General features: G+C 42.2%; 1 protein-coding gene across 1 annotated transcript; it reads right to left on the reverse strand.

The window, feature by feature from the left end:
- Positions 1 to 11,178: 11,178 nt before the first annotated feature.
- On the reverse strand, positions 11,179 to 12,722 carry LOC140812113 (peroxidase N1-like). Its single transcript, XM_073170317.1, has 3 exons — positions 12,248 to 12,722; positions 11,953 to 12,115; positions 11,179 to 11,734 (listed from the first exon to the last, which is right to left on the reverse strand). Exons 1-3 carry the CDS (start codon positions 12,647 to 12,649, stop codon positions 11,310 to 11,312), a joined length of 990 nt encoding a protein of 329 aa, XP_073026418.1. The 5' UTR covers positions 12,650 to 12,722; the 3' UTR covers positions 11,179 to 11,309.
- Positions 12,723 to 14,020: the final 1,298 nt, after the last annotated feature.

The following is a 14,020-nucleotide window of genomic DNA, read 5'->3' on the forward strand; positions in this document are numbered from 1 at the left end:
GGTATCAGAGCCGGTCAGCGGCATGGAACACCGAGAAATCAGTGCTATGCGGGGCAAAGTGCTACGTGCATGGGAGCCACCTCTTGAACCTGCGGGGCAAAGTGCTACATTACGGGAGCCACCTCTTGAACCTGTAGGAGCCACCTCTAGATTCTCGGTGCTGGTGGATCGAGGGGTCAGGGCGCGACGAGGACGTCGCGTTCTGAAGGAGGGATGATTGTGATACCTTTGTCCCACATCGAAAAAAACAAAGATTTAAAATGAGTTTATAATAGCTTACAATGGACTTCTATAGCAACATGGGTTAATCATTTTCGTAAAGCGAGGACGAATACGAAGTAGTTGCTATAGGATCCCATTGTGCGGTCACGTAGTCGCGGGCCCGGGCTCGGGGCGTGACACAAACCAGACAATTCAGACCGTATTTGAACATATATATATATAACAGAATCAACTTTCGGTGGCTTTTGAGGCAACAAAGTTAGGTTCCCTTGACTGCTTGAGTTTTGGGGACCCCATTCCCTTTTACCCTTAGAACCTTTTCAAAATGACAAAAATTTGTGTGAGACGGTTTCACGGGTCGTATTTGTGAGACGAATATCTTATTTGGGTCATCCATTAAAAAATATTACTTTTTATGCTAAGAGTATTACTTTTTATTGTGAATATGAGTAGGATTGACCCGTCTCACAGATTAAGATCTGTGAGACGATCTCACATGAGACTCACTCTTTCAAAATATATGTAGACGAGAGTTGAAAATACAGCCTACAAATATTAACCTATTGTTGGCTTATGTGGCAACAGGATGACTAAGGGTGAGAAAAAATACCGAAATACCGAAAAATCGTACTGAAAAAAATACAGAACTTACCGAAAAAATCGGTATACCGATCATTTCGGTACGGTATCATACCATACCGAAATTTTCGATACCAGTATCGGTATGAAATATTTTTTTTTCGGTATATACCGAAATACTGAAAATATTTTTTTATTATTATTTTTTTAAAATTTAAGTTTGGTATACCGAAAAAATTTCGGTATATCGAAAATATTTTCGGTATACCGACAAAATTTTCGGTGTCGGTACGGTATCAGTATGAACTTTTTCCATACCGAAAATTCGGTATACCGAATGTGCGGTATATCGAATTTCCGGTATCAATATCGGTATGGAAAAATTTCATACCGATATTTTCGGTACGGTATATGGTACCGTAGTTCGGTACGGTATACCGTACCATATCCACCCCTGAGGATGACATTGAGTCTGATTCGGTCTCCATCGTCATTTATTGTTTCCACTCTTTACCCGTCATTCTCATTAGGTATTCAATTTTTATCATCATCTTCAGACTCGTCGAAGGACTGAGTAACCGTATCCTACCAAAAATATTATATTGCTATCCACAATTGTATTTTTTCAAATTTGAATTATTTCGATAAAATTATGTTTCTTTACCAAATTCTTGAGAAAATAATAAGAAAATATTCAAGATAAAAAAGTACCAAACTAAATATCATATAAAAACTAACAAAATATTATTAATAATATATTCCAACAAAATTATCCTACAAAATTACATTGGCCATATACTAATAATTTTATTCGTTGTATCCGATTATAATATTTCAACAAATTATAATTAATATTTTTAATATAAAGAAATACATAAATATGTGTGTGTGCATAATTGGGTGTGGGTATGATGTTACTATATCAGCCTCTATCCACATACCCGATTACTCATTTATTTAATCGAATAAAAAATTTCCTTCATATTTTCCTTTATTCAGATCGGGTATCGGATTCTTTTTCGAGTTCAGATAAAATTATCATCCTTGTGGCAACCGATAATAGACACTTATCAAAATGTAGAAAAATAAGAACGCCAAGTAGTTTATAAAATTCAGAAACAAGGAAAAGAGAATGTGGAAGGACAAGATGAACAAAAATCATAAAGCTTGAGAACTAGATTGCCTTTGAACCACAGATACAATCACAGTTGCGTCGTCAACTTTGCCACCGATGTACCCTGCATATCCGACTGCCTGCGCACTATCTGCAAGCGAACTTCTGGCCGATGCGGACTTACCAACCTCTTGTGCCTTGGCTGCCAATGCCTCGGCAGTTTCCTACCGGTTCGGATGAAGCAACGTTAAGAATTGCCAATGCCTCAGTTTCTGACTTGAGCGTCGGAGGGGCTACGCCAGGATACCCTCCTGGCCCCCTCCTAACGATCTTATTTGTGATTTCAGGCTCAGGGTAATTTTGGAACCTGCGTCTGGATTAGTGACACTTGATGGAATCAGACCCTAAATTTCCCGTGAGTATCACTTGGCGCCGTCTGTGGGGACATTTAAGTTGAGACGTAGAGATGGTAGGGAAGAGAAGGAGTAGAAGAGCTATCTCAGCATCATCGCATCCTCAGAGGGGACCCGAACAGTCTCATGCTGAGGCGAGGCAGGAACAACCCCATCAGGAGGCGAGAACAGAACAGCCTCGTCAAGAGAACAGGGTCGAGCAACCCCGTTCTAATGAAAATGTGGGGAACTTGACCCTGGAGCAGTTGGGCTACTTTATCATTCGGACAGTGGATGAGGCTATGAAGAGGAACCAAGAATCTATGTTTGCTGAAGAGCAAGCCACTCGCCAAGAGCAAGAGGAAAATGCTGAGGGCCACCAGGGCATGGTTGAAGAGACACAGCCCCACCAAAGTGGGGAGATTGGTGAGATGAGAGAAATGTGGAAGGAAATACAGGTGTTGAGGTAGCACTTGGGAAGCAGAGCGCCGGCACCCAAGAGAGGAAATCCCTTTTCACTAACCATTTTAGAAGAAGGGCTTCCTCCAAATTTTCGACAGTCAAATGTGGGAGAGTACGATGGACATACTGACCCCGAAGAACACTTGGGGAGATTTGAGAATGCGGCTTTGTTGCATCAATATTCAGATGGAGTAAGGTGCAGAGTGTTTTTGGCCACATTGGTCAGGTCAGCCCAGCAATGGTTTAATACCCTGCAGCCCAACTCCATACAGTCTTTTGAGGATTTTGCTACAGCTTTCTTGCACAGATTTTCCAGCAGCAAGAGGCACCAGAAAAATTATTTGAGCCTGTTTGTGATGAAACAACAAGATGCTGAAACTTTGCGAGAATTTGTCCAGCGTTTCAACAACACAGCGCTGGAGATACCAGCGGCCACTCCTGACATCATGATAAGTGCCTTTACTCAGGGACTTAGAGGAGGATAGTTCTTTAAATCATTAGTAAAGAAACCTCCATCAAGTTATGATGAGCTGTTATCTCGGGCGGAAAAATATGTAAATCTCGAAGATGCCCAGCGCCATAAGAGGATGGAGCAGCGACCTGGGGGAAGTAGAGTTGAGGGAGCGGAAAGAGGAAGTAGGAAGAGAGGCGCGGGCGAGAGAGAGAATGATAAGGCTAGGGACCAAAGACAATTCTCATCACATGTTCCTCGGAATAGGAGTCGTGACGAGGTAATGGATGTGAGGGAGCCCGAGGAGAGGTGAGAGAAGTCGCGAAGGGCTAAGAGCAGTGCTAGGTTGCTTTCGCGGGACAGACGAGAAGGATCTGCATCCGGGAGTCGACCGAGGTCTCGCCCGTCCCCTAGGCGTGGTCAAGGCCCTCCATGGATAAATCAGAGGATCGGGGAGCAGAGAGATGAAGGTCGAGGTCAAGGTGTTCCTCAGGAACTCGTCGAACCGCGGAGAGGAATGAATGAGGATAACCACCCTACTAGAGGAATGATTCATATGATCTCGGGGGGTGTTACTGATGGAGACTCTGGGCGAGCTCAGAAGGCACATGGGAGAAGGTTGGAGAACTTTGAGATATCTAAGGGTGCAGACTTACCACAAGACCTCGTCATCAGCTTTGGGGTGGAAGACCTTCGAGGCGTTGTGACTCCACATAACGATGCCTTGGTAGTAACGACCACAATTGCCAATTATGATGTGGCGAGGATATTTATTGATAATGGAAGCTCCGTGAACGTCTTGTTCAAGAGCACGTTGGATCAAATGAAGATGGAAGGATTTGAGTTTGAGCCGGTATCCACCCCGCTGTATGGATTGGCAGGACATCCCATCCCGCCGCTCGGTTAGATTGTCCTTCCTCTATCTTTGGGACATGAGCCTCAGCGGGTAACAAAAATGACAACATTTACTGTGGTGGACACCCCATCTGCTTACAATGGAATTCTGGGCGACCAGCCCTAAAGGATTTCAGAGCTGTAGCGTCCACGTATCATCAGAAGTTGAAGTTTCCTGTAGGGAAGGAGGTTGGAGTTTTATGCGGGGATCAGAGGGTCGTGTGTCGATGTTATGAAGGGGCAGTGAGGGAGGAAGGATAAAGAGCGCGTTTGAAGGTTAACAATATTAGGATGGGAAGAACTGTGTAACTTTGTCCTGTGAAGGTACAAGAGGAGCAGAGATAAAAGTTGGAGAATGCGTCGGGCAAGGGTCTAAAGAGGCTGAGGAACGCTTGCCACCTTAGAGAATATTAATCTTGACTTTAATTTTGCTGTATTTTGTTTCTGAATTTATCTTATGTTATCAGTTGAAAGTTAATAAAGTCAAGTTCTTATATTAAGTTCGTGGATGTTGTTGTATTGTGAGGATGAAATGATTTAAATTTTCCTGCTAAGGCATCGCCTAGCAGAGGAACAGAGTGGAGGAGAAGAATTTTATTTTCCTGCTAAGGCATCGCTTAGCAGAGGAGCAGAGTTGGGGATGAGGAGAATCTTTATTTTCCTGCTAAGGTGTCGCCTAGCAGAGGAGTTAGGGGGTGTGCGGAGTTGGGGATGAGGAGAATTTTTATTTTCCTGCTAAGGTGTCGCCTAGCAGAGGAGTTAGGGGGTGAGGGTGGAGAATCTTTATTTTCCTGCCTTAGTCGCCTAGCAGAGGAGCTAGGGGGTGAGGGTGGAGAATCTTTATTTTCCTGCTAAGGCATTGCCTAGCAGAGGAGCAGAGTTGGGGATGAGGAGAATTTTTATTTTCCTGCTAAGGCGTCGCCTAGCAGAGGAGTTAGAGGGTGAGGGTGGAGAATCTTTATTTTCCTGCTAAGGCGTCCCCTAGCAGAGGAGTTAGAGGGTGGGGGTGTTAAATTTTTATTTTCCTGCTAAGGTATCCCCTAGCAGAGAAGTTAGAGGGTGGATGTGTTGAGTTTTTACTTTCCTGCTAAGGTATCACCTAGCAGAGGAGTTAGGGGGTGGAGGTGTTGAATTTTATTTTCCTGCTAAGGCATCGCCTAGCAGAGGAGTTAGAGGGTGAATGGGGAGAATTTTTATTTCCTGCTAAGGCTCGGCTTAGCAGAGGAGGTAGAGGATGAAGGTGGTGAATTTTATTTTCCTGCTAAGGCCCGACCTAGCAGAGCAGTTAGAGTGTGGAGGTGGTGAATTTTTATTTTCCTGCTAAGGCCCGGCTTAGCAGAGGAGTTAGAGGATGAAGGTGGTGAATTTTATTTTTCTGCTAAGGCCCGGCTTAGCAGAGGCGTTAGAGGGTGGAGGTGGTGAATTTTTATTTTCCTGCTTAGGTATCACCTAGCAGAGGAGTTAGAGGGCGAATGTGTTGAGTTTTTATTTTCCTGCTAAGACCCGGCTTAGCAGAGGAGTTAGAGGGTGGAGGTGGTGAATTTTTATTTTCCTGCTAAGGCATCGCCTAACATAGGAGCAGAGGTGACGAAGAGAAAAATTTTATTTTCCTGCTAAGGCACCGCCTAGCAGAGGAGCAGAGTTTAAGAGGATGGAAATTTTATTTTCCTACTAAGGCAGCGCCTGGTAGAGGAGTAGAGTGCAGTAGAGAAATTTTGTTTTCCAACTAAGGCATCGCCTAGTAGAGAAGTTAGAGGGCGGGGGGTGGTGAATTTAAATTTTCCTGCTAAGGTATTACATAGCAGAGGAGTTAGATGGTGGAGGTGTTGAATCTTTATTTTCCTGCTAAGGCATCACTTAGCAGAGGAGTTAGAGGATGACGATGTGAAATCTTTATTTTCCTGCTAAGGCTTCGCCTAGCAGAGGAGTTAGAGGATGACGAGGTGAAATCTTTGTTTTCCTGCTTAGGCGTCTCCTAGCAGAGGAGCAGAGTTTGGCCGGAGAAAAATTAAATTTTCCTGCTAAGGCATCGCCTAGTAGAGGAGCAGAGTTTGGGAGGAGAAAAATTTATTTGATTTGACGATAACGAAAAATGTTTGCCGCTGCGAAAATTACGGGGACAATCATTCACAAGTGAATATCTCTATTGTAACCTCTTCGAAATAAAAATCTCAACATGCTTGGGCGGGGCTTACGAGGGGCGAGTGTGGCGGTGGTGGCTGGGCGAGCACGAGGGCAGTGCTAGGGCGAGAGGCTGCGCGCTGGGGAGGGCGAGGGGCGAGGCTGCGGGCTGGCGTCCGATAAGCAAGCACGAGCGCACGGTGGGCGAGCTGCTGTGGGCGAGCGTGGCAGACGGGGCAGGCGCACGGTGGGCGAGCTGGGGGTGAGGGCGAGCTGCTGAGGGCGAGCGTGGCAGACGAGGCAGGCGGACGGTGGGCGAGCTGCTGTGGGCGAGGGTGGCAGACGGGGCAGGCGCACGGTGGGCGAGCTGCTGTGGGCGAGCGAGGCGCGCTCGGCAGGGGCGCCCGGCAGGAGTGCTCGGCGAGAACGAGCGTGTGCGCGCTGACAGCGCTTGCATGGCAGTAGGGTGAGAGGCGCTTGGCGAGGGTGTAGCACCGTGCTGGCAAGGCTGGCGGTTGAGGCGAGGGCAGCGTCGCGGCAGTGCGACTCGGCGAGGGGCGAGCGTGCGGCAGTGACGAACGGCTGGAATAAAATGCACAACTCGCACCCGGTAGACCGAGAACAACGCAATTAATTGAACTTTGAACCTACGATTCAGTTCGACTCGGGAGGGGGAGACTGGTGATACCCCAGGGATGAACCCATCAAGATCCGACCCAAACTCCTGGCCCATATATAAGGCCCACAGATGAATGGCCAATGACAAGCCTAGGTATTCCCCTGTAAATACCAGGTTTGAGCGTATGATTAAGGATTCACTATATTGTTTTCAGCAGCACCCTTAGCTGCTCCCCCATATATATCCTCGGTCTCTGACTTGAGCGTCGGAGGGGCTACGCCAGGATACCCTCCTGGCCCCCTCCTAACGATCTTATTTGTGATTTCAGGCTCAGGTAATTTCGGAACCTGCGTCTGGATTAGTGACACTTGCTGGAATCGGACCCTAAATTTCCCGTGATTATCAACTTCCATATTTCTCTATGCTATTATCTTTTTAAAGTATTTGCCAAACCGGGAACATTTCCCAAATCCAAACATTACTAAAGCTATTTTTGTTACGCCCCAAATTTGACGTTTGTCCCCATTATACTAAGACGAGTTTTTCCAGCATGCTTATGCCCTCACTTATACGCACCCAAGAAAATCACCCATCCCAGAATTATCACAAGCCAAGCACTCTTAACTTTAGAGTTCTTATATGGTGAGCACTCAAAAATAAGATACACCTTTTTGATATGATTAGTACTTATCGAATCAAATCTTTTAACCACTCATCAACTGTACAGTCTCATACCTGGACAATTTTGGAATCCCTTTCATTTCGATATGGGATCGGTTCATTCATTTTCCATTCGCCTAGAAGTCTGTAGGAGTCTCTCATTGTCCGTGCAACCTCATTGCATCGACGATCACTCCGTGCCCTTTTCGACCCCGGGCCTCACATGCCCTACTAGCATCTGCTTGGTTCGTCCCGAACCACACCGTATTAAGAAAGGTCGGCTCTGATACCAACTGTAACGCCTCAAATTCGACGAATGTCATCAATATACCAAGACGAGTCTTTCCAGTGTGTTTATGTCCTCATTGACATGCACTCTATGAAACTTCCTAGTGGGTCATCCATTCCAAAATTGTCTCAAGTCAAGAACATTTAACTTTGGAGTTCTTATGTGATGAGCTTCCGAAAAAAGATGCACCTTCTTGATATAAGTAATAACTATCAAATTTTTTAAGTACTTCTCGATTGCATAGTCTCATACCTGAACAGTTTTGTAACTCATTTCGACGTGAGATCGGTTCATTCAAGTTTTCTTCACCTAGAAGCCTGCCAGGAGCCGATCATTGACCGTGCAACCTCATAGCACCGACGATCACTTCCCGCCCTTTTCAGCTCCAAGCCTCACAATTTTCCCATGTGTTCTTGTGCATTAAGGAGAATGTATGTAGAGGATCATTTCATTTACCAGAACTAGCACTTGAATCCTAGTGGGAAAAAAATTAAATTTCATTCGAGAATTTTCGCACTGACAAGTTTGTGCCCTCCTCAATCTTCTAAATAATCTCAGTCAGTATTTTAGAAAGATCTCAGTCAATCTTCTAAATAATCTTCTAAATAATCTCAGGCAATATCATAGAAAGATCAAAGAGTAGCTTTTTTGCAGATTTTATAAAAAAAAAAAATCAAATTTGTTAGTCTCACGTAGGAGCCATTTATGTAATAATATAACATCATAGAAAGGCCTTTTGGGACAGTGTAGCAACAATAGTTGAAAGAAATAGATAACCGTTGTTCAAATGGGATAAAATGTGGATGATGGGGTAGAAAATTTGTCCGTGGAGAAAATGATGGAATGAAAGCAGTAAATTAAACTAACAAATTTGTTGAGGTTATTAAAGTTTGGCAAAAATTTGTGTGAGACGGTCTCACGGGTCGTATTTTGTGAGACATATCTCTTATTCGAGTCATCTATGAAAAAATATTACTTTTTATGCTAAGAATATTATTTTTTATTGTGAATATTGGTAGGATTGACCCGTCTCACATATAAAGATTCGTGAGACCGTCTATTTGTTCGGATGTACGAAACTTCAAAGGCCTGCTCGAGCCATAAAATCTAACGTAGGAAAAAAATTTAGTACTGGTTAGAGTACAGATATCGATCCCACGAGGAGTGTATGTAAAATTGTATATCAATTCTTGTAATTAAAATAGTCCAAACTTTATCTAGAAATTTCGTAAGAGAATTGGTTTGTTAAAAACAATTAAACGGCGAATAAACAATAAATCGAATTACCGAATATAAAAATATAGTGGTAGAAAATATCTAGAGGAATGATTTCACTAAGTTTCTACGATTATTCTTCCTGTTAGCATTTAAATTCTTGAATTCCTATTATTTAATGGCCAAGAACACTTACGTATTTTATTCCCCCTTTCCCAAGTGACGAATAAATGTATCAATCAAACTCGATTCAATTATTCCTAATACAAATCTAAGTTTACTTGGTAGATGCAATCAATGTTCTTACCTAAGCCTCACAAAAGTTATACTCCTCCGAACGATATAAACATCCCACGATGTGCCTCTATTGATCTATAATCCTAGTCCCTCTCCCGAGTTGCAGAATTAATCACAACATACAATTTATGGCCAGTAAATTGCAATGAAACAAGAGTAGAGAACACAATTAAGTAAAACGGAATCCAATCATAAAAATATCCACGTCAAATCATCGTATAGACAAAGCTACGTCAACCTCTAGAATGGAAATTTTAGTTCATCACGAAATCCAAGAGAAAACAAGACATGTTTGTGATTCTAGAGATCGCCACGCAATAAAATAAAGAGACAAAGGAAAAGATAACAAATCCGAAGCGTCGTCTCTGTCCCCAGATCCGTCGTTCTTCGTAGTTGTAATCGATCTTCGCGTGTCGTGCCTTCGTCTCGCCTTCGTTCCGAGTCTTCCTCTGTATTTTCGTCCAAAACAGCGTGTCCCCCTTCTGACCTAGCGGCGCACATTATATAATGATTTCTGGAACGCCGTGCACGCGGGTGCGCGTGATGTCGCGCGCGCTACTGTGTTTGGCCGTGCATGTGTGCGCGCGGTTGCGCGTAATCTCGCGCGGGCGCGCGCGAGCTTCTGATCATTCGCTTCTTCTGTGCGCGCGCGGGTGCGCGTGATGTCGCGCGGTGGCGCGCGATGTTCTGCTCGGGTGCATGTCTTTACGCGCGCGGCTGCGCGCGATGTGGCGCGATGGCGCGCGCCTCACTGGTCTTGCATTTGTATGGGTGCGCGCGCGCCTGCGCGTGAATTGGCGCGGCCGCGCGTACACATCTGTCCGGTGGCGTGCTCATGGTCGTGCACTTCTTGGTCCACTTGGCTTCGTCTTCGCTATTTTCCCCATTCCTGTAATGACAACAGAAACAAACCAAAAAAACGCATAATTCTGTTCGAAACAAGCATAATTCAAAATGGATTCTAATATAATTTAAGTGCAAATCTTGCACTTATCAGTTACCTCATGGAGAAAGCAAATTTTAGAGGAGAAAGAAGAATTGGAGGGGGAGGTTTTCGAAGCAGTAACACCAGAAGATGCCCGATTTCCTCAAATTTTTGTCTCCCTTCTGAATGTAATGCAGAAAAAGATGTAGGAGTTTTATTGATCGGCTTCGAAAACTGCAACTTCGAATTTTTGAATTGGGATTGTTCAAATTCAATCATTCAATTTAGAAGTTTTCTTCTGGTGGAGAACGAGGATCAGATGGTGGGGGTGGGAAAGAGTGATGACCCAAATGGATTACTAAATATGCTATTGTGTTGAAGTCTATGTATGAAACAAACATATAGGAGTAAAATGAGAGAAAAAAATTTTTGTGATCACGTCATGCCAAAACTTTAATTGTCGGAATACTAATGTGTTATCGAAAAATATTATATGGAGCCAAAAAAAATTGATGTGTCGTGCTTTAAATTGACAACTTGACCAAAATAATTGGAAATTGAAAATTATTACACCAAGATCAAAGTTTAACAAATTAGTTAATGAACTATGAAACTCAAAATAAGATAAGTTAATATACCAAGTTTATTGAATTTATGTCAAGTTGATCAAGTTGGAATAATATGTATGTTTTTTAATAATCTATTTAGATCAAGTAGAATGCTAGTAAAGTTCGATTCGACTGTTGCACCTCTAAATCAGTATAAATTTATATCCAAAAAACTAATTAAGATTCATGTAATGATTCGACTTCTACAACATGGGATTGTAATATCTGACATGTTTTCTACCAACTTTCTACGCTTTACGAATTTTGCATATTCTGATCGTGACATTCTATGCAGTCCATTGGATATTTCAAAGATTTAACTATAAATTTTGACTTTATTCCATTTGTAATCATTATATAATTATTTCACAGCCAATTCATTAACCAAGCACAATAAAATAAAGTATATAATATAAACTAAATTTTACATAAAGTAAACTCTCGAACTACACTTGATTTGATCAATTGACTGCTGAGCAAACTCTACGAATTTCACCATCAGTACTACTCCCAGTCTTGACTTCGATATTACTCATCTTCACCATGGATCTCCCAAATTCCACACTGAATGTCAATCCAAGCAAACCCCTTATTCCCAAATAACGTTGCACGAAACTCTGGGTCGAAGCGTCGGTCCATAACTTTTGATCTGATTCAAGAATTCCTCGGCCGCTCCTGAGATTGGCGAAAAACGAGTTGTCGAACCGGTTTTGGCTACTGTTGTCGAGTCCTACACGCGTTGAGCCGTCGCCGTTTTGAGGGCAAAGAGACTGAAGAGTCGGGAGAAATGCTGGGTCGATCGATGGATCGGGACCGCCGGTGGAATTGTAGTTGTACAGCCTGTAGCTGAAAAACTGGCAGGCGGAGGTGCCGATGGTGTGGCCTCCTGCATAATTTTCAAAAAGGTTAGTATATTTAGTCGAAATTATAAGTATATAAATTTGGACATGCATGCACAACAAGTCAAAGTCAAAATTGCAATAATTAATGTGTGATTGAAGCTTGACTTTTCATTACAGCTAACAAAATTAACCACCACCGTTAAAATGCATGTTTTTACGTAGTTTCAGTGTAATATCTTTCAACTTCAGCATTAATACTTACCAACAAGGGTGACAAGATCCTGAGTATTGAGCCCTTTCGCTTGAAACTTCTGCACTTGCACATCAACGGAGTCAGTAAAACCAGGGAGATTAGAAGTATCACTCGCCAATGAAACCCGCCCGTCTCTCCGTCCTGTCGGCACAGGCCAGCCCACCCCACCAGCCTGAAGCAACAATTAGCAAACAATATATAGTGAATTCATGATTTTGGACATATGGCTAGATATGACATATATTTGAGAAAAAAAACACTGAAAATATTAGCAAGAAGTCACAAAACTGCGTTGACATCATACCAGCACCACCGAGTCCCGTGCAGCAAGAGCAAGAATATCAGCGCACGAAACAACGCCAGGGCACGCCGCCTCCAGCTGCGTCTTTGCATCGTCTATCACTTCATATCCTCTCAACAAACTGTTAGGCGGGGCAGTTCTCTCAGTGTCATCTCCAGCAATAAGTATAGAAGCATCACAACCTTGAACAAAACAGTCATGAAAGTGCATTCTAAGCAACCCCGGCGCAATAGTAGGGTTAGCATTAAAGTGCGACCTTACGGTCGACTGAACTACAGATTCCACCCGAGGGCATGAGCTCAAATAGAACCCCACACGCGTGCCCTGCCCGAGTGCGGAGGTCGCGAATGTCGCGAACAGAACAAAGAATGCAGCAGCAAGTGTTTGATTTAGTTGAATTCTCATTGTGTTTATATATATAAATATATATATATGGATCAAGAAAGTGTATATATGTTATAATCTTCTTGATGAATTTGTGTGTGAAGAGAAAGGAGATGTGGGGGATATTTATAGGTGGCGAAAGAGATAATAATTTGAGCTGGATCTAGCACGAGTAATCAAAGCCGATTTGTTGGAATTTTGTGACTAAAATTCAAAGGGTTATATTGGATGATGAGGTGGGATGCAATTTCCAATTAAAGAGACCAAATTTGAAAAATATAAGTCTTTTTGTGTATACATTATCTTGCATGTATTGCATGGTGGCCTTTCACCTAATCATAAAGTAATTAATAGATTCATTCAACTACTTTCGGTGTTATTACGAATTTGCACCAAATTTTACACGAGAGGTAAAAAAGATAAACTTATATATATTGACAAATAGAGCCACGGACTATCGGAAAATAAGACAAAATGTTATGTACAAAAAATATCAGGAAAAAACAAGTCACCTGGGCTACTGCCCGGGCGGAGCAACACATGGCTCCACCTGTGTGTGTATTTATGTTTATAATTTAGTTTGATCCATAGCTTGTATGTAATTTAAAATTACAAAAACCGATTGGTTATAGCTCATTATCACTAAGGCTCAAAGTTCTTATTGAGATCTCGGGTTCAAGATCCGATTATAACAAACTTTTTCCTAATTTAAAAAAAGAAAAAAAATCAACGTAACGTTTATAATCGCTATATAATAATGTTTTAGAACTTGAATGAGGTAGCAGATATATGACTACATTGATCTAAAATTTTGTTACCTAATCTTTTAAATTATTTGATAATAATGATAGTATTTTGCGTACCCCACACACACACATACATACACATTAATAATTTATCACTAATTGGAAATTTTAATTGACTTATTTGCATAACCATCATTTGGCTTAATTTCAACGTGTGAGTGAGTGTGTAGGGTACAAGACTGCTAATTTCCAGTGATTAAATTCCAAACTAAACATGTATTAAGGAAACAGAATTCCTTATTAACTTATGGCATAACAAATTCTATTCGGATAATGAATGCTCATGCTATAAATGAATTATGGATACATACTTTAATAACTTTTTCGATCGAAAATGAATTAATTTGGTTTCGAGTTTGACGTAAAATAAAAAAGACAAAACTTGTGTGAGGCAGTCTCGCGGGTCGTATTTTGTGAGACAGATATCTTATTTGGGTTATCCATGAAAAATTATTATTTTTTATGCTAAGAGTATTATTTTTTATTGTGAATATCGGTAGGGTTGACGCGTCTCACAGATAAATATTCGTGAGACCGTCTCACAAGAGACCTCCCAAATAAAATTAGAATTCAAGATGAATTGAAC

The sequence above is a fragment of the Primulina eburnea genome, chromosome 14, assembly GCF_022965805.1.
Source record: "Primulina eburnea isolate SZY01 chromosome 14, ASM2296580v1, whole genome shotgun sequence".
In the NCBI taxonomy this organism is placed as follows: domain Eukaryota; kingdom Viridiplantae; phylum Streptophyta; class Magnoliopsida; order Lamiales; family Gesneriaceae; genus Primulina; species Primulina eburnea.

Coding starts and splice junctions, on each gene's coding strand:
- LOC140812113 (XM_073170317.1), bottom strand. CDS start 12,649: ATGAGAATTCAACTAAATCAAACACTTGCTGCTGCATTCTTTGTTCTG. Junction 12,116..12,247: donor CACGGGACTCGGTGGTGCTG/GTATGATGTCAA, acceptor TTGTTGCTTCAG/GCTGGTGGGGTGGGCTGGCC. Junction 11,735..11,952: donor GGATCTTGTCACCCTTGTTG/GTAAGTATTAAT, acceptor AAAATTATGCAG/GAGGCCACACCATCGGCACC.